Source organism: Amphiura filiformis, unplaced genomic scaffold (genome assembly GCF_039555335.1).
Source record: "Amphiura filiformis unplaced genomic scaffold, Afil_fr2py scaffold_597, whole genome shotgun sequence".
In the NCBI taxonomy this organism is placed as follows: Eukaryota; Metazoa; Echinodermata; class Ophiuroidea; order Amphilepidida; family Amphiuridae; genus Amphiura; species Amphiura filiformis.
This window is the reverse complement of record NW_027306061.1, coordinates 466,058-487,908: the sequence shown is the minus strand read 5'-3', so window position 1 is coordinate 487,908 and position 21,851 is coordinate 466,058. Positions and strand designations below refer to the sequence as shown.

The 21,851-nt window shown below is 37.1% G+C and overlaps 1 protein-coding gene across 1 annotated transcript; it reads right to left on the bottom strand.

The window, feature by feature from the left end:
- Positions 1-3,336: 3,336 nt before the first annotated feature.
- On the bottom strand, positions 3,337-21,397 carry LOC140145774 (tyrosine-protein kinase STK-like). The gene is made up of 11 exons (XM_072167449.1): positions 21,019-21,397; positions 18,581-18,674; positions 17,032-17,130; positions 16,299-16,402; positions 12,818-12,967; positions 11,518-11,673; positions 9,263-9,408; positions 8,175-8,291; positions 7,169-7,337; positions 5,298-5,429; positions 3,337-5,018 (listed from the first exon to the last, which is right to left on the bottom strand). The coding sequence occupies exons 1-11, from the start codon at positions 21,179-21,181 to the stop codon at positions 4,813-4,815; spliced, it is 1,536 nt and encodes a 511-aa protein (XP_072023550.1). The 5' UTR covers positions 21,182-21,397; the 3' UTR covers positions 3,337-4,812.
- Between the last annotated feature and the right edge of the window lie 454 nt (positions 21,398-21,851).

Genomic DNA, 21,851 nt, shown 5'->3' with positions numbered 1-21,851 from the left:
AATTTTCCCAGAAAAAATTGTGGTCATTTTTTTCAGGGCCCCCCTTAGGAGGGTCAAAGTTTTTCAGGGCCCCCCTTTTTTGCATCAGGCCCCCCCTTACAAGTGTTTGTGAATGGTCCCTAAGGTCATGTCTTCCATGATTGTATGGATTTTAACTGGAATAGCCCAGAAAGCAACTTTCATTGATATTCTATATTACTAACTATAACTGAGTGTAACTAATCAATCAGTATTAAAGTAAAGTAATAAAACAAAAAGCCGGCATTTTTTAGCAATTTGGGAATGACTCTAAACATTTTGACTATTTTTTGAAATGTTTCTTAATTTTGTAAAGTATTACGGTGGTACTACACCCCTTGCCAATTTTGTGCCTATTTTTGCATTTTTCTCAAAAATTATAGCGCATTGGTGACAAGTAAGATATGAATATTATAGGGCAAGGACTACAACTACTGCACTGAAAATTCAGCAACTCAAGTCAAGTAGTTATTGATTTATTGATCAAATATTGGTTTCCCTCATTTTTGACTGTAACTCCACAACTGTTGTCTGTGCTGAAATAAAATTTCCAGTGCAGTAGTTGTAGTCCTTGCCCCTATAATATACATATCTTACTTGTCACCAATACACTATAATTTTTGAGAAAAATGCACAAATAGGCACAAAATTTGGCAAGGGTGTAGTACCCCCTTAACAATATGTGATATGATCAAGCAAAATCAGTCAGAAGTCAGAAATATTGATTTTAAGATATACATTTTAGCCAAACAAAGGAAGTATTTCCTTTTGTTTCCTACTGTTTTGGAAACTCTTTTAACTGTTCACATCTTTTGAACTGGTTGTCCAAATTCATTGGAGCTTTGCAAATGTTGCTTACATTCCTATAAGAAACTGAAAATTGAATATGTATTGTCCGACTTCCGACTGATTTCGCTTGGACTGATACAGGTAATCCATCCAACCAACAAATATCTTTGTACAATAGGTATAATAAGAAAATCTGATTAATATACACCAAAGTCTGTATGCATAAAAGAAGTTAGACCAGGTCTAACATTTAGACCTGGATGGCAGTTAGACTTAGGGAGATATATTTTACTCGCTATACATGTATTTGCTGATCTCCAATAATATAGAGCATGTAAATATGAAAAAGTTACTTCTCCGAAGGACTAATCTCCATAGTTACGAGTATAGACCAGCTTTAACTTATTCTGTGCATACAAACCATTAAAATATTTCTATATTGTACATACAGGTGGGTTGCTTTGTACCCATTATTGCCACAAATGTAACAAGTCTTAGTACTGTGAACATTTTTGCAAGCATAATTTTTCATGCTTTACCAATTTTGAACTGTTTCACTTGTTTTTAAATTTGTGATTCTAGTGAGTTCTATTCATTGAACTATATACAAAAAAGGAATATATTGGTGTATTGTTTATTTTTCACTGTAACTTTCTGAAAATGCAAAAGTGTAAAAATAAATTAGTACGAAAATTACCACTATTGCATTTATACATTTCCATTTTACTACACGCATGTTTGTGCTCGAAATAAGTATGGGATCAGTTTAATACTTGACCAGACTCAAAGGGTGAAAATAAATGGGCAACAGGCCTTGCTTTAATCTTGTTACTGTAGCATATACCAGGCTACACCTTTTGTCCTAAATCATAGCCTGTCTCTATTTTTTATACAGTCTATACAAAATATCAGGAAACAGGAAATGGTGACCCAGAATTGGAGTATAATTGATAATTTGGTGAATCAAAATGGGGTTTTCTGGAATTCAAGGTCAGGATTTGAATGGAGGCTATTGACCTGCATCTGTGCTTGAGTTTTACTAAAAAAAGTAAATCCTAAACACAACTAATTTCAGTTGAAACAGGGCTCACTTTTTTCCAAACTGAGTTGTTAGAATAGCACCGATTTGTTCACCCTTGCAAGAATATGAGTGATATCTCTTTTGATTCTGAGGCATTGCTGACCGAAATTGATTAAGTAGTAACAGATATGTGAATGAAATACCAATGTCATCATGCAAATTTGCATATCTGGGGTCTTTGCTGTGTAATGTTACTAATTTCTATGCGTAGAGCACTCAACAAAAGGACATGTTTTCAGTGGTGTGAGAACACTCATTGTTATAAGTGTTGCATAGATATACATAAGAATCTTTGTGTAAGCTATCAGAAAAAACAATCCCAGATGAAAATGAAACTCTTACTTTCTGAAATGACAATGGTTTTTTTCATCGCCATTTTTCCTGAATCAATTATATTCAGTCAGGGATGGCGTTAGTTTGTTTCAATAGCACTATTGGTTCCCCCATACATTTGTAAGTAGGCCCTACCATGCCCATTTATTTCGTAACCTGATCATGCATAGTGCTATCGGTTTTTATTAAAAAAGAATGATAGCGATATGCAAAATGACTGATTAGGCCAAGTAAAATAAAAAACATGTTTCACGTCCGGGTTTTTGAAAAAAAGGAGGAAGAGGGGGCTTTTTATTTTTTATCGCAAAATCGGTGTAAATGCCCATAATTAGAGCTGTTTTAACGTCCGGTACTGTATACAATAATGCCTGGAAAAAGGAGGAGGCCTCTTTTTATTTGTTGTTCTGAGAGATAGGCCCCCTCTAACTATCACAAAACCTTATAAAAGTGTTTCTTGTATATAAGCAAGGCTATAGAAAGCATCTCTACTTCCTAGACATATTTTTTGAAAAGTTATAATTGAATTTCAAAAAATAAAAATAAAATTGAAGAAACTTCCAAAAAGGAAGCGGGAGGGGACGTGAAACATGTTTATTTTTTTATTTGGCCTTACATTTCCAGGGTATGATAGAAAGAGTCATCAGTAGGGTTGCCAAACCTGCAATTTGGTAGCCTAATTGGGTGGCTTTTGAAGATTCCTCTCCTAACTTGTGTCAATTTCCTGTCCCATAGAAACCAATTGTTAAGAAAAAGATTGTGCACCTTTTCAACATTGGCTCCCAAGACTTCTGTTAGTTTCCTGTCCGAAACCAATGGTTAAGAGAAAAATTGGGTGTCTTTTTGATTATTTGACCCATGAATCAGGCTGAAATTTGTTTGCAACCCTGGCCATCAGTACATGTACCTATCAGGGTGCCAATAGTGCATGTTATATAGAGCCCAGACAAACAAGAACCTAGACCTATAACTTTGGTTTGCGTAGTGAAGTCAACACTGCTTAGCAACGATTTTGACAAGGACGCAACCCGGACGCAAACAAGCAGACATGTTCGCGTCTACAGAACATGTTGCATTTGACGCTTGGGCGATAACGGCGCAGCAATCACGCAAACGATCGCGTTTTTGTTCCAGACATGAACGCTTATTTCTCCGCGTCCGACCACCCGACCAAAATCACCTTGGATACGTGGCTTCACCTACTGCCACGGTTAGGGATGGGCAGTTACAGGTCTAGGTGGTATGTCTATGATATAGAGGACCCAACGAAATGTGGTGCCTAATGTTTTGAATGATTAGCACACAAAGGCCTATTCAGTTGATTTATATTTCATTGGTGTTTACCTGCAGTGTTTATTTTAGTGGTTGATACTAAATTACTGTATATATCTAATATACCTAATAGCAGTAGTACATATGTAGTGCTCTAGCTCCTAAAAAGTGGCAGTTTAAGAGTAAATTTGTATTTCCTATATCCTTGATGGTATTTACCAATAAATACCCATATGTCCAATCCGGTGATTAGTTTACACATAAAACAAATTACCAGCATATCATGGACTATCAACATGATCAATGCAAATTATGAAACATGGTCTTCATCCGTGGCATTGTCTTTTTAAAGACATTTCTTGTTTAATGTGACAAGAACAATCAGGTCAAAATCTGAATAAAGGCCCAAGGCAACATAATTATGTAGAGCCCCAAATGTATGATTAAATCAATTAGTAGTCAAAACACAGGGGCCACTTGTATTTCAACTTGTGAATCACCCATATGTGGGTGATGCAAGCTGAAATACAAGTCCGGCTCCCTAGGCAAAAGAATTGTGCGACTCTCAAACCATATCATGTCAAGTAAGGCTTAATATCAATCATTTTTTGCTTTGCAATAAAACTCAGTGACAAACATTTTCATCAGTTGGTGTTATCATTATGTGATACAATCATTGCATAAAAAATATAAATGGTACAGTCATTGCATGAAAGACTAGTCTTGGTTATAAATAAGAAAGGTGTGCATTTTAACATATAGAAATAGGAAAAGTCTGCAATAAATGTGTGTAATTGAAAAAGTTCATTCAGTTCATTGAATAGATAAATTTGTTGTACTTTCCATTAACTTCTCCTTCCAACACCTAAATGAACCTAGCTCAAAGCAGTGTCCTAGCTAACCACCCATCCATTTGGACAGGCAGTCATGCAGTTTGCTACTGGTGCAGGCAAGATTAATGTCTCTGGCAGATGCTACATTTAAAAAATAATGCTTGAAGAAGTTCTGTGATCTCAAAACAAGACCAGACTATGCCAGTGATGTCAGTGCGCATTTCATTGGGTACAGCTTCAAAATATCAAGAGCTATTTTAAGAACTACTGAACCAATACCAGGCTTGTTTGTACTCATTTTAATCCATTTTTCATGCTAATTCCAAATATGGTCAAGAAAATTTACATTTCTGAAATTTTTGAATTTTTGAATTTTTTTAAAACTTGTCGTCTGCCGTCGACACCTGTGAAGAGGTTAATTTCCATTGACTTTTTATTCCAACATACCAATAATGAACACAGCTCAATCAAAGCATCTTCAACCATCTCTTAATACTCTGGATCCTTGTAATTTGGTTCTGTAGCAACAAAGTAGTCATCCATGAAGTGATATAAGAACTCAAAGGTTGGTCTGCTCTGTGGATCCGAATGCCAACATTTCTTCAACATATCATACATTGAGTCTGGACAACCTTGTGGCTGGGGCATACGGTACCCATTGGGAACCTGATCCACTACTTCCTTGTTATTCAATCCTGTGTGGACAGAAATACATGGAAACTATCAAAAGGAATGCACATGTGTTGGCAGGAAAATTGAGCAATCAGTAGAACTGGTCAGTTGTTATGGGGGGGGGGCACTGACCATGATTGAGGGCATCAGGTCTGATTGTGGGGGGGGGGGGACACAAGCCATTTTTTGGCAATTTTCCTACGGGATTTTCTAAATTTTGCAATCCATTGGGGGGAGGGTATGTGCAGAAGGGTGGGTCAACTTTACTTGTTTTTTAACTTTGTTTTTTCATAGACACATACCTGGATAAGGTACTCTTCCTTTGGTCACAATTTCTACTAGCAAGATGCCATATGACCACACATCAGACTTGATTGAGAACTTGTCATACAAGAAGACCTCCGGTGCTGTCCACTTGATGGGAAATTTGTGCGCTTTGGAGAAATAAACATTTTCATGGTGAGGTAAGTCATGATATATTTGGTTTATTTAGGGGTTTATCTAGAACAGGCCTTCTCAACTGGTTTATTTGAAGTGCCAACTTGTCAAGGGAAGATTCTGCGAGGTAGGGCATATGCATAGCGGGTAAGGTGCAGTGGTGCTTTATTGATTTCAAGCTCATGGATTTTAAGGTTTTCTAAAGGCCAAGATTGGGTATTTTCACCTGTTTTTTGTTCAAGATTTATGTGAAAAAGTGTGCCACTTAGACTGACTCCAAGTGGCGCGCATGCCGCCAGTTGAGAGGGCCTGGTTTAGAACCCATTATGTGATGCTAAATAAACCATGGTGTGGAACATGCACCCATTATCCCATATTTGAAGTTCTTAGTCTTATAGCTTCTTATTAGATATGTAAGTTTTATATCTGTTACCGTACTACATATCATTTAAAGCTATTTAAGGGACAGATATTGTGACCAGGGGGAAATGAGTTATAGACCTTTCCTTTTTGCAGCCATGTAGGTTTATGCATGGAAGTAATACACATGGAAGCTGGTCAAATACTACATCAAAGTGAGTATCATACTTGCCGCGATACTGAACAAAAGCAGTACAGTTGAAAGTGGAACAATTGAGTCATCGCATGGTCAACGTGTACCATGTCTAAAATCAAAGTTCCCGCTTAAAAATCAATAGCAGTACGAGGTCGTGTACTAAGTCCTGACAATGGGCTGTGTTATTTACCGCAGTGCATGACTAGTTTTATGAACACAAACAGATTTTATAAAATCCCTACGTAATGGTCAGAATGCTATCAGTTTAATTTATACAATTTTATTAAAAGTATGTAATTATGTGAAAATCTACCGATTAAATGTATATATATGCTAGACTTTCAGATAGCAGTTTTAAAACAGAAAATGAAATGAAATACAATTTATTTTACGCAAAATGTAAAGATAATACCCGACTCTGGAACATTCTGGTCAACAGCAATTTCGGGCAGCCCCGGGCACACAAATAGATGCGGGATTCATTTTATAATGGAAAGCATGTGCCAAGTGCGCATATCAATTATTACCGCTAATTAGCGGTTTAGACGTAAATGCATGATTTCCAATATTTTGAAGTTTAAGAAAATCTGTAAGTATAGGGTAGAAATCGATATTTTGAATGGATTTCTGTAATTATCGATTAACAATCTAACATCCCTGTCACTTTTTTCCGAATAAAAACAACATACTTGAAACATAATCAAGAAAAACACGAATTTTGCTCAAAATAATAAACCTGTAAATAAACGAACTGGCAATACAGGCGGCAAGTCTGATCCACATCAAAGACACGCTGACTACATTGTTATCACAATAGCTTGATACGTAACCTCTATAGAATGTTACGTAAATAATTCAATAGGTGTTGGATCGACCAGCTTCCATGTCTCTTACTTCCATGGTTTATGTTAACAGATAGACCCCCATACATCCATAAGTCACTGAAATGACCTAGTAACTATATAGTCATCATATAAGCCAGGGGCAGCATATAATAGATGGGGAATGAAGTATCATCATGATAGGGGTCTGGTTTATACGGCCAAGATGCAGCCCTGTGCATCATCATGTACCTTTAGATTATATGTATTCATGATTTTGAACCAATTGTTTGAAACTATAAAAGTGTTTAATATCTAGAGTTGAAAAAGAAACATAACTTCTGTGATATATGCTTACTTGTTTGTGGATTGTATTCATCATTCATCAACAGTCGTGAGAGACCAAAATCTGCCACCTTGGCAACCAATCCCAATGATGTGGGAGCGTCTCCTATGAGGATGTTTCTAGCGGCGATATCACGATGGATGAAGTTACCCGTTTCCAGGAATGCTAATCCACATGCAATCTGAAATCAGGGAATTGGAAAGGTATGTGATATTGTTATGTTGTTGTTAGTGCTACGGTGAACTGTTTTAGGGTTAAATTTGGACTTGCAAGTCATCATGATCATCTTCCCTTCTAGCAGGACTCAGAATACCCCTTTGTTGGTGGCATCTATCATCAATATGCTGCCTCTTGTACAAAAAGGTAGCATATAATGCAATTAATGATACACTTGGAAAAGCATGCTGCCCAGCGAATAAGATGTGCAATTTTTCCCCAAAAGTCCCCATAATAATACACAAAACCTTTTTATTCATAGACCTCACAGCCTCTCCCATTATACATGGAATCCTAGCTCACATACTTTCCATTAATCCTAGCTCACATACTTTCCATTAATCCCAGCTCACATACTTTTCCACATCATTGGATTCTCATCATTGCCATTAATATTCTAACAATTGACCTTGTATTCTGCACCAAGAGAAACACATCTCTCTTGAATTCCCTCCCTAAAGCAGTTATGTCATGGGACCAAACATGAGCTTTTCCCCATGTTGAACCCAGTTAGAAGTCGACAGAACCAAAATTCTTGATTTTTCCACCACAGATTTCACTTTTCCCCATTGCCCCCGAAAAAAACCCTGGTGCTACAACTGCTCCTTTATATAATTTGTTTAAACTTTGATAACCCAAGATAGCCTTCAAAGGATAACTAGCTTATTTATGTTGTGTCCATGACACATGACAGCTCTATCAGCCTTTGACAGGAAAAAATACAGTAGATATGCCTGAAATGCATTTTTTCCTGATATTTGCAAATTAGTTACAGCCCCCTAAAAAACAAAAATGTTGTTACCTGTGCTGCTAGATCAATTAGCTCTGTTAATTTCAGGGTTCTACTATAACTATCATCCCTTAGGAAGTCCAGAAGACTACCTTTGCTCATAAGCTCTGTTACTATGTAGATTGGTTCCTGCAAAAGAAAATTACAGTAGAAAGAAGTAACAATCTATCAGTATAATAATATTAACTTTGTACTATGGTTTTACTCCTCATTCCAGAAAAATACAGAACTAATTTTTTTTGGATTAAAAAAAATCAACTCAAGTTTGGAAAGGTTTTTCAAGCATCTATATCTCAGATTATTTGTGATATATTCATATTATGTTGCATATCAATAGACAGCTAATGCCCCTTTACAATGACAACACATTTGAAACAATCACCCTTTTTTAAGGCTGAGTACACATCTTGTGAATGTAGTGGGGTCTCAAACCGAATGTGCTAAATTGACCATTAGTCTGTGCTCAAACAACACTAGTCACTAAACCTCAATAGCGGGTGGAAAAAGCATACACGCTAAATGTATGCACAAACCTTTGTAATGCTCAGAACTTTTTCCCCCCTGTTGCCCCCAGTAAAAACACAAAATTGCAAAAATTTCCACTTTTTGTGGCAATTTTGCTCCCCCCCTGAAATTCACTTTGCCCTTCAATGCCCCCCCGCCCTGACAAAAAATCCTGGCGCTGCCACTGGTAATAGTCCAGTTTAAAGATGCTAATTATCGTTCCATTTCGAGCTTTCACTGGTAAATGTCAGAGATACACTATTTGCCATCCTTGAGCAACAAACCGAAATGGCAGATATACAACAGGAATAAACACCGGGTGATTTTGATTTGGTATTCTTTGGGTTTAATCTCATTGGTTGTTTACCTTATCTGAGCAGACAGTAAAGAGTGACACCAAATGAAATGACAGATTTACCACATGAACACAGGGTAATTTTTAGTTGTTATTCCTTGGGTTTAATCTCATTGGTTGTTTAGCTTATCTGAGCAGACAGCAAAGAGTGACTCCAAATGAAACGGCTGATTTACAACAGGAATAACACAGGCTAATTTTGAGTTGGTATTTTTTGGGTTGAATCTCATTGGTTGTTTACCTTATCTGAGCAGACAGCAAAAAGTGACACCAAATGCTTATGTCTGAGTTTCTTCATGATATTGGCCTCTTCTAAGAATGCATCTGGAGTCATGGTTCCTTCTTTCAACGTTTTGACAGCAACAGCGGTGTTGCCATTCCATGTTCCTTGAAACATAATGAAGATGGGAGTTATTAATGACAATGGGCCATTCCACTTAAAATCCACACTACCCCTGTGGAAGATTTAGCTTAAGTCTTCCACAGAGGGAGTATGAGTTTTGAATATAATAAACAATTGGGTAACTTCGCTTGAAATACTCACTCCAGTTGTGGAAGATATAGGTAAAGCCATAATACAGGGGGAGTATGAGTTTCAAAATGATTAACTCTGACCAATTACATTTGAAAACATACTCCCCTTGTGGAAGATATTTCCAAAATCGTCCACAGGGGTGGTGTGAATTTCAACTGGAATAGCCCAATGACTTTGGATTGGGACATAAACTATACAGGCTAATTGACTCTATCAAGTTACAAGTTTATTTGTTTCTCTTTTGACTGTCATTAGGTATAAAATATTGCAATGAAAATAAATATTACAAAGTCATTTCTATAACCTGCCTTTCCTTGGTTCAACAATACGCGGACATAAAGTGATCTTTCTATTACCTGCCTCTCCTTGATTCAACAATACGTGGATATAAAGTGATCTTTCCATTACCTGCCTTTCCTTGGTTAAACAATACTTGGATATAAAGTGATCTTTCCATTTCCCGCCTCTCCTTGGTTCAACACTATTAGGACATAAAGTGATATTTCCATTACCTGCCTCTCCTTGATTCAACAATACGTGGAAATAAAGTGATATTTCCATTACCTGCCTCTCCTTGGTTCAACAATACGTGGACATAAAGTTATCTTTCCATTACCTGCCTCTCCTTGGTTGAATAATACGTGGACATAAAGTGATCTTTCCATTACCTGCCTCTCCTTGATTCATCAATACGTGGACATAAAGTGATCTTTTCATTACCTGCCTCTCCTTGGTTCAACAATACGTGGACATAAAGTGATCTTTCCATTACCTGCCTCTCCTTGGTTCAACAATACGTGGATATAAAATGATCTTTCCATTACCTGCCTCTCCTTGGTTCAACAATATGTGGACATAAAGTAATCTTTCCATTACCTGCCTCTCCTTGGTCCAACAATACGTGGACATAAAGTGATCTTTCCATTACCTGCCTCTCCTTGGTTCAACAATACATGGACATAAAGTGATCTTTCCATTACCTGCCTCTCCTTGGTTCAACAATACGTGGACATAAAGTGATCTTTCCATTACCTGCCTCTCCTTGGTTCAACAATACATGGACATAAAGTGATCTTTCCATTACCTGCCTCTCCTTGGTTCAACAATACGTGGATATAAAGTGATCTTTCCATTACCTGCCTCTCCTTGGTTCAACAATATGTGGACATAAAGTAATCTTTCCATTACCTGCCTCTCCTTGGTTCAACAACACGTGGACATAAAGTGATCTTTCCATTACCTGCCTCTCCTTGGTTCAACAATACGTGGACATAAAGTGATCTTTCCATTACCTGCCTCTCCTTGGTTCAACAATACGTGGATATAAAGTGATCTTTCCATTACCTGCCTCTCCTTGATTCAATAATACGTGGACATAAAGTGATCTTTCCATTACCTGCCTCTCCTTTGTTCAACAATATGTGGACATAAAGTGATCTTTCCATTACCTGCCTCTCCTTGATTCAACAATACATGGACATAAAGTGATCTTTCCATTACCTGCCTCTCCTTGGTTCAACAATACGTTGACATAAAGTGATCTTTCCATTACCTGCCTCTACTTGGTTAAACAATACGTGGATATAAAGTGATCTTTCCATTACCTGCCTCTCCTTGGTTCAACAATACGTGAACATAAAGTGATATTTCCATTACCTGCCTCTCCTTGGTTCAACAATACGTGGACATAAAGTGATCTTTCCATTACCTGCCTCTCCTTGGTTCAACAATACGTGGACATAAAGTGATATTTCCATTACCTGCCTCTCCTTGGTTCAACAATACGTTGACATAAAGTGATATTTCCATTACCTGCCTCTCCTTGGTTCGGTTCAACAACATGTTCACATAAAGTGATTTTACCATTACCTGCCTCTCATAATATGTATAGCCTGGATATACACCTCCACCTAAACACACCTATTTCATGATTATTTTTATAGAAGGAAATTCACACTTACCCTGCCACACTTCACCAAACTGTCCCGCTCCAAGCTTCTTATTAAATGCTAGCGATTCCCGAGGTATCTCCCACGCATCTTTACCCAGTGAAATGCTATTTGGAGTACTCTTTGGACATGGTATCGTCATCTGGCATGCTAAGCCGTCTGCTGAACCTGTTTGGACAAATTAAGTACACAAGTGACTTGTTATCATCATCATCATCATTATTATTATTGTTATCATTAATTATTATTATTATAATCATAATTATAAAGATTAAGTTGTGAAGATTTAAGCAGTATACCACAACATGAAAATAAGCCGCCATAAGAGAGTACTTCATCAATATAATAATTGTTACTGCTCATAACATAAACACAGTAGTTATAATAGATCGTACATATGTATCATCAATGGTTTGTTTTTGGTTATGAATTACCAGTTATGCGTTTATGCTATGCAAAATAAGAATGATATCCGAGTAAGAAGATATGCTTTCACGAGGGAAATTCATAATATGTTATATTATTGCTACGAGTATGCTGTCGTTTTACTCGTGCAACCGGTCCCTGTGTGAGTGGTCGAACTGTCGTCAGATGTGTCTCCGACTTCATCACGGGCTTCATCAGTTTCAGGAACACATCTGACGATGATGAAATCTCGATCGACGGGAATTGTTGGGCCTTTACCACTTCGCCGAAAAGTAGATCTGATCTATTTTATGCGTTTAAATAAAGTAGATAGAGTATAAGACTTTGAATTAATAATTTGTGATACTTCTGGCGAGGTGTCACAACTCTCGAAATTATGTTGATATTAATCCGCGATGTTATAAGGCCCACCGATTACGAGCTGATCAAACTGTAGGGACCAGCTGCACCAGTACTGTGATAACCGACGCCGTACTCGGCAAAATAATATAACTTAAAGGGCATTTCGTGATCCACAGCCTCATCCCCCACTTTTCCCAAAAAAGTTGAGATTTTACACCACTGGATACCTCTGGCTACATAATGTTTATGTACCAAATATTTCTTGCAGATTAATTCGTTTAGCAAAAATATCGCCAAATTTGAATTTCGTTCTGGTGCACCAGAACGAAATTACAAACACATTGTCTATGGAGCAGTGTAATACACATAATCATGCATAACTCGCAAACGCAAAATCGGAATCAACTGAAATTTTGGAAATAAGCTTTTTTCGTGGATATCTACTGAAAAATGTCATAAAAAGAGGATGCTAGGATCACGAAATCCTCCTTTAATGATGATCCGACTCTAAATATTGTTATCAGAAATTGCATTGACAACTTACCTTCATAATGTTGAACCAGTTCATCGAGGGATGTAAAATGGATTCTATCCGTTATGTAATATCCTTGGTCGTTTAACGTACTCCGTATCCTGTAGTGTTTCACTACGGTGCGATTGCTTTCCATATCGAGAAGTGACAACGAGTAATTACCTGCGTGCAAAAGCGACAATGATGTTAGAAACACACTTGTACCAGAAAAGATGCACATGAAACTATACTAAGAGACAATGTCTATAACAACCTGTTACCATAACCAAGCAGTAATGACTGGTTTTTGTAACAACCTGTTACCATAACCAAGCAGTAATGACTGGTTTCGGTAACAACCTGTTACCATAACCAAGCAGTAATGACTGGTTTTGTAACAACCTGTTACCATAACCAAGCAGTAATGACTGGTTTCGTAACAGCCTGTTACCATAACCAAGCAGTAATGACTGGTTTCGGTAACAACCTGTTACCATAACCAAGCAGTAATGACTGGTTTTTGTAACAACCTGTTACCATAACCAAGCAGTAATGACTGGTTTTTGTAACAACCTGTTACCATAACCAAGCAGTAATGACTGGTTTCGGTAACAACCTGTTACCATAACCAAGCAGTAATGACTGGTTTCGGTAACAACCTGTTACCATAACCAGGCAGTAATCTGGTTTCTGTAACAACCTGTTACCATAACCAAGCAGTAATGACTGGTTTTTGTAACAACCTGTTACCATAACCAAGCAGTAATGACTGGTTTCGGTAACAACCTGTTACCATAACCAAGCAGTAATGACTGATTTTTGTAACAACCTGTTACCATAACCAAGCAGTAATGACTGTTTTTTGTAACAACCTGTTACCATAACCAAGCAGTAATGACTGGTTTTTTGTAACAACCTGGTACCATAACCAAGCAGTAATGACTGGTGTCGGTAACAACCTGTTACCATAACCAAGCAGTAATGACTGGTTTCGGTAACAACCTGTTACCATAACCAGGCAGTAATGGCGGGGTTCTGTAACAACCTGTTACCATAACCAAGCAGTAATGACTGGTTTTTGTAACAACCTGTTACCATAACCAAGCAGTAATGACTGGTTTCGGTAACAACCTGTTACCATAACCAGGCAGTAATGGCGGGGTTCTGTAACAACCTGTTACCATAACCAAGCAGTAATGACTGGTTTTGTAACAACCTGTTACCATAACCAAGCAGTAATGACTGGTTTCGTAACAACCTGTTACCATAACCAAGCAGTAATGACTGGTTTTGTAACAACCTGTTACCATAACCAAGCAGTAATGACTGGTTTCGTAACAACCTGTTACCATAACCAAGCAGTAATGACTGGTTTCGGTAACAACCTGTTACCATAACCAGGCAGTAATGGCGGGGTTCTGTAACAACCTGTTACCATAACCAGGCAGTAATGACTGGTTTCGGTAACAACCTGTTACCATAACCAGGCAGTAATGGCGGGGTTCTGTAACAATCTGTTACCATAACCAGGCAGTAATGACTGGTTTCGGTAACCAAGCAGTAATGACTGGTTTCGGTAACAACCTGTTACCATAACCAAACAGTAATGACTGGTTTCTGTAACCATCATTATGCAGTAGTATGCAGTATTGACTGGCTGATTCTTGCCTGACTGATCCCTCTGCGTTTGGATGGTTTTGGTGATTCCAAAACTATTTTAATCTCCTCGATATCAATTTAGATCATCATAGCTGGAGAAAACAAATTATGAGGACATGTTTGGTTACAAAATTCAGTCACTACCCAGCAAAAACAAAAACGTTGTTCAGAAAATGCTAAAAGTCGTGTATAAAACATTTTGCAATAACATAATAAAAAAAAAAAATTTTTAATGTTGTTGCATTGCGTTTGTCAAATAAAACGTTTAAAAAATATTTTTATGACCTTTATATAACACTACAATATTTTATTGTTATTAAAACATTTCGACCAAAACCAAAACTCGTTAATAACGTTTTCAAATGATGTTTGTGTTTACTGGTGATTGGTAACAGGTTATTACCGAAACCAGTAATTACTGTATGGTGCTGGTAACATGTTGTTACCAGAACCAGTCATTATTGCAACATATTGTCACCAAAACCATTAATTACTGACTGATGATGGTAACATGTTATTACCGATGATGGTAACATGTTATTACCGGTTTTGGTAACATGTTACCAAAACCAGTAATAAAATCTGCATGGTGATGTCACTACTACCAGTCACTACTGCCTAGTGATGGTAACATGTTACCAAATCCAGTAATATCTGCCTGGTGATGGTAACAGGTATTACCGAAACCAGTCACTTCTACTTGGTGATGGTAACATGTTGTTACCAAATCCAGTCACTACTGCCTAGTGATGGTATCATATTGTTACCAAATCCAGTAATATTTGCCTGGTGATTGTAACAGGTATTACCGAAACCAGTCACTTCTGCCTGGTGATGGTAACGTGTAGTTACCAAATCCAGTAATATCTGCATTGCGATGGTAACATGTTGTTACAAAAACCAGTCACTACTGCCTAGTGATGGTAACATGTATTACCGAAACCAGTCAGTACTGCCTAGTTATGATATCATGCTGTTACCAAAACCAGTCACTTCTACCTGGTGATGGTAACAGCTTATTGCCAAAACCAGTCACTTGTGTCTGGTGAAGGTAACACATTGTTACTAAAACCAGTCACTACTGCGTAGTGATGGTAACATGTTTCCAAAACCACTAATATCTGCCTGGTGATGGTAACAGGTTAATACCAAAACCAGTCACTTCTGCCTGGTAATGGTAACATGTTGTTACCAAATCCAGTCACTACTGCCTAGTGATGGTAACATGTTACCAAAATCAGTAATATCTGCCTGGTGATGGTAACAGGTATTACCGAAACCAGTCACTTCTGCCTGGTGATGGTAACGTGTAGTTACCAAATCCAGTAATATCTGCATTGCGATGGTAACATGTTGTTACAAAAACCAGTCACTACCGCCTCGTGATGGTAACATGTATTACCGAAACCAGTCAGTACTGCCTAGTTATGGTATCATGCTGTTACCAAAACCAGTCACTTCTACCTGGTGATGGTAACAGCTTATTGCCAAAACCAGTCACTTGTGTCTGGTGAAGGTAACACATTGTTACTAAAACCAGTCACTACTGCGTAGTGATGGTAACATGTTTCCAAAACCACTAATATCTGCCTGGTTATGGTAACAGGTTAATACCAAAACCAGTCACTTCTGCCTGGTAATGGTAACATGTTGTTACCAAATCCAGTCACTACTGCCTAGTGATGGTAACATGTTACCAAAATCAGTAATATCTGCCTGGTGATGGTAACAGGTATTACCGAAACCAGTCGATACTGCCTGATGATGATGACAGGTTGTTACCGTAAATATTTGCAAGATAAAATAAATTTCCTTCAATAATATCCGTTGATACTTTCAATTGCTGAAACCCTACCTTTGGCACTCTCGCTTTCTCTAATCAAAAAGCTTCCCTTTTGCAGGCCAGGAACCAATAACGTTTTTTCGGCTTCCTTTCTGGAAATCGCTCCAAAATACCAACTGTAATGAAAGCGTAAGAAATACGATTATCATACATTCATCATCCGAATATTGGGCTATTCCTGTTGAAACCCATGGAAGACATGACCTTGATCGTTCACATAGGGAGCGTGAATTTCAAATGGGGTTACCAGAATGGGTGACTCCATTTTAAATCTATACCCCCTTTATGAGAGATAGGAGATTAAGGTCGTGTCTTCCATAGAGGCTGTATGAATTTCAACTGGAATAGCCCATTTATTGATAACATTGATTACCCTCCCTGCATAAAATATTCTGAACGCCGCCAGCAAGTAAAAAGGCTAGTAAAATTTGGAATGGGGTCTTGTCAAAAATAAATTGGAAATGCAAAGTAGAATTAATTTACGTTTCATCATTATGTATAGGCTAAATGGTATCAAAGCATATTATTGCTAAAATTAACGAAAAGTATCAAATTTTTAATGCAAATTTATGCATATTTGTTACAAAATGGAATTAAATTTTCAATATGTCTATATAATATCACATGAACATTGACGAATAATTGCTAGCAAATTGGCAAAAATGACCACAATTTACCCATTATTGGTAAATTTATTATATATAATAGTCATTATTGGTAAATTTATTATATATAATAGTCTTACTCTTTCATGTCAATAGTTTCATCTTTTGCAATGTAGTTGCTAGGTACGTAACCCTCCGGTCCACCATTTTCATGCTGGGCAAGCCACCAATCGCCGTCTCTATTGTATAGAATTATGAAAATAATAATAATGATAAAAATAATTATAATAATGATAACAAAACAAAATCGATCAGTAAAAACTTGTTCAACTCAAGATCTCTGAATAGCTTTTTATATATTTTGCTTTCCAGATAAGATGTGTTAGGATATGAAACTAAAGACTTCACTTCTAACAAGAACTTTGGACTTATATACCAGGGGAGAAAATCATTATAAGATCGGTCGGTAGGATCAACGACCTTATAATGAAAGGGCGGACGAAATTACTTTCGTTAAGGTTACGTAGATTTTTAAAGACGTTTTTAAAGACTGATATCCTAGTAAATAAAAAATGTTTTTAAATATTATAAACGTATTATTTTACGTGTTTTGGTTTAAAACACCCGATACCTTTACAGTGGCTAACTCAGGCAGGTGTCGACAGCAGACGTTCCAAATTTTCTTTAAAAGTTCAAAAACTTCAGAATTGTGCATTTTCATGACCATAATTATACAGTATGCGTCGACTAAATTTATAAATATGTATTTATAAATACGCACGTGACCACCTCCGCGCTGCCATATTGCAGTAAGTCTCGAACTGACCTACATTGCAGCTGGTCTTCCTGTACATTTGAATGCAAAGGCGGTAAACAACGCGAGCCTGTGCAGCAAAATTGTCTATTTTGTTAAACTTCGTGATATATTGTAAACGTTGCCGTCGATAAATATTTTTCCGTCGACAAATACTTTCAAAATGCGTAATAATTTTACTATTCAATTAATACTAAAATTTGATGATATTTATCTGAAGAGTTCCTATCCTTTTCAATGGCATGAGGATTTGGTCAGACTTGCTGGTCTTGGTATGTCGTATCCATGTGTCACTTGCGTATTTATAAATACGTATTTATAAATATAGTCATGATAGACAAAGGTAGCTGATATTTAGAATCAGCATGACCACGGATGGTCCCAAAATGACCTTCCACAATTTGGCTCTAGATGCTGTCTGTACCCACCAAGTTTCATGTCCATACGACAGTTTTGAGTGATTTGACCTAAAATGTATTAAAATGAGTACAAACAAGCCCTATATTGGTTCAGTGGTTCAAAAGATAGCTCTCTTGGACTTTTTATGTTGAAGCCTTACGTATGACCAGCACGAAAAGCTTTATAGTTCGATCAGCTCGTAATCGGCGGGAATTGTTAGGCATTTACCACTACGCCGAAAAGTAGATCCAAGTTAAGAGTGTTATTGTTGACCTGTCTGGTCTAATATTAACGAATAAAGACAAAGTATTGGGCTTGCATTTAATAATTTGTGATGTTCTGGGGAAGTGTAACAAGACAATTCTCGAAATAAAATATATTGGTATTAATCCGCGGTGTTATAAGGCCCGCCGATTACGAGCTGATCAAAGTATAAACATAGTTGGTATCAGAGGATATTACTGATGGGAACTTACGCTTTGCTTTTGACGAGAAGAATGTCTCCTTTCCTGAACGTCAAGTCATCTGGTGTTCGAGCATCATAATCGTACAATCCCACGTATTTTGCAACTAAAATTAACATAAACATGATAAATATACACCGTGGGTAAGCGTGATAAGTAACAAGTACCGTAAAAACTCGATAGTTAGCATATGTGTTTATCAAGCGCTTTTAAAACATACAAACTTGAAGAGCCCCATCCACAAATGTGTAAAGGGTTTTGAGCAAATCATCGATACACATAGGCTATATAGTTATATACGAACAAGTAAATAACCTGCAAATGTGTGTCTCAACCCCATTAGCTCAGTTGGTAAAGCGCAAAACTTTGGTACAATTTCATGTTTTTAAAAGCGCTCGATAGTAAGCATAATGCTATCTATCGAGTTTTTACGGTATATTATAAAACCATTAACTATCTCTTACTTACAGGTTAAGGCATTAAGATTTCACACAACCAAATAGAATGATATGGTTGTGCGCCCTTGATTTCACTTCTCACATGTCTCAGAAAAGCATTAAAATGAGCAGAAATTGGCATAATTTTGGCAAAATTGGTCATGATTAGTAATGTTAAATGTTAAATAGGGCCTACTGTAAGTGTACCACAGATGGGAGAGATCGAATAACTTTTAATGATTTTAAGCAGCCTTTTCTTTACAGAAACACTGTCATGACTTTGCTTGTAAAATAGGCAATTTCCGGACATCGTAGACTTCGAGGGCCAGTCGTAAAAATAATGACGGTCAACCTATATTTTTTTCCCAGCCAGAGGGATCAGGCAAGGGCTGATTTCAGCCATCATAGCTGTCGCTTAAAACTGAGTCGCTCCTGTGAAGAAAAAATGACGTTTTCTTAAGGCAAATTTAGCACATATCTCTATGGGACTCTGATTTGGTGGTGTGAGATCTTAATTAATGTTTCAATGGCGTCACTATATAGAACTTGACGTCTTAATATTCTAGAAAATGTTTAACTTGTAAGCATTCACTTTTCAAATGTTCAAGGAAGCACAAGCATGACTTGAAAAGCATTTTCTAATGTTGTGATAACATTTTGGAACAGTCTTAAACGCTTATAAACCAGTTATTATCAAAACGCGATAACAACAATATTTACAAAATGATATTAAATTGTAATAATATTTTGAAAAACGAGATACTTTTTTGCCAACATTGACATTGAAATAGCAATATGTTATAAACATTTCGTGGCCACATTCAAATAAAACGTGGTTCATATCATGTTATCATATAATCTTAGGTCAAAATATGTTGCAATTCTGTGATTAAAAAAAGCAACCTTTAAACAAAGCAACTGAAGTAAATATCAACATTGTAACCCTTTACTAAATGTTTTAGTGAGTCAAGTATTATGTGCACAAAAATGTCTCAATATCAGTCGGACAATGAACACGATTATTAAAGGCCCATTTAGTGATTTGCTCATCCGGATGATAGTAAAAGTCATCCAAATTTTGGTACCGTTGAATTTTAATATTTTTACACTTGCGCTGGGATCACTGAATGGGTCTTTAAGGAAAGACGGATGTTATCATGGTATCGACAGAATAGGCCTATAGCCTATTATCTTCAATGATAGCCGGCATAAAGGATATGAGGTATAAGCATGATAAGAACGGAAGATGAGATATTTCAGTACACATGGTATAGGTTACCTGGTGGCACACTTTACAAAATAATACTGTAATTGTGTATTTTGTTAATCTAGGGTAATTAAATTGCATTATGAAACCCTAGAATATTTTGGAAGTTATAAATAATATCTAACAATATTAAAGTTGCTATCAGTGTTTATTTATTCATAAGCATGTCAAACACCTCAGATTCAATAACATTATAATTTTTGCACGGAGTTTGATAATTTCAAAAAAAAAAAAATGTTTTAAAGACATTGAAAACTAAAACAAAAGTATCTGTTCAAAAACAAAAGAGAAATCAGGCTTACCCTTCTAAAGCCAAATGATCATATAATTAGCATTAGGCTACATTATGTACATTGTTATGAATTGGATAAAATCTGTCCACTGTTTCCTTTTAACATTAGGGACCGTTCACAAACACTTGTTGGGGGGGCTGATGCAAAAGAGGGAGCCTGACAAATTTTCCTATGGAGTTGACCCATAATTTTCATGTCAAAAAGGGGCGGCCCTGAAATTGTTGAGGTCTGTAAAGGGGGGCCCCAAAAAAATGTTTGCGATGATTTTTTTTGTGCATCAGGCTCACCCCTTACAAGTGTCCCTTATGTCAAACAGACTGTCAGATACGAAACTTAATGCACATGAAGAAACTATGGTAGTCCGCGAGGGCCGCATTCGCTCTTAAGTATTCATATTTATAAATAATTTTTATATATGAAATGAAAAATTATTACATAATCATATATACTTACGTTTCTTTTTGGTATGAGGGCTAGCGCCTGGTATGACCATCTGTGGATTTGTATGTGTATGTACGAATGAAGTCACCCTACCAGGATCAAGATTAGTGTGATTATTATTAGGAGTGGTCGCTGCAGGTTGAACTTCATCTTCTTTGCTTCCAGCACACCCCATGATTCAATCCCTGGATCCGGTGATCGGCACTTCGATGAAATAAGAAGTAACAAATTTACAACTTATATATATTTTTATGTCATGTTGAGTTGAATTTGTACTTCCAAAAGTTGCAGGAACTTGCTATATGGTATATAGAACAGTGTTGTACTGTAGAATTTGTGTGTATTATTATCTGATTTACTCGAATGACTTCCGTCTGTAGTGCATGTTTGCAACAAATGCGCGGTCGTTTAACGTTTTCATCGTTCACTTATTGCAAGGTTACTTGGGAAAAACTTTATATTTGCGCTTTATTTTTGTCAAACGGAATTTTTCACTTGTATTTATAGTGCTCAAAATTTTCCAAAATGTGTCTGGAATTTGAACCGATATCATATTGTATTCAAATTGGATCCTTGTTACTGCTAGGGGACAAGTGGTGCTATACAGGGGCGGACTGGTGGTTTTAGGCGGCCGTGGCAAATTTATTAAGACCGGCCCTATTACTCATATAGAGCGCAGCGAGCGAAGCGAGCGTAGCGACTATAGCGCATGGGGTCCAGGGGCCCGCGTAAGGGCCCCTGGTAGGGTCCAGGGGCAAAGCCCCTGGTGGGGGTCCAGGGGGCGAAGGCCCCGGACAACTAAGGGTTTTAGCTCTTCTAGGGGGTCAGGAAGCCCGGATTTGACA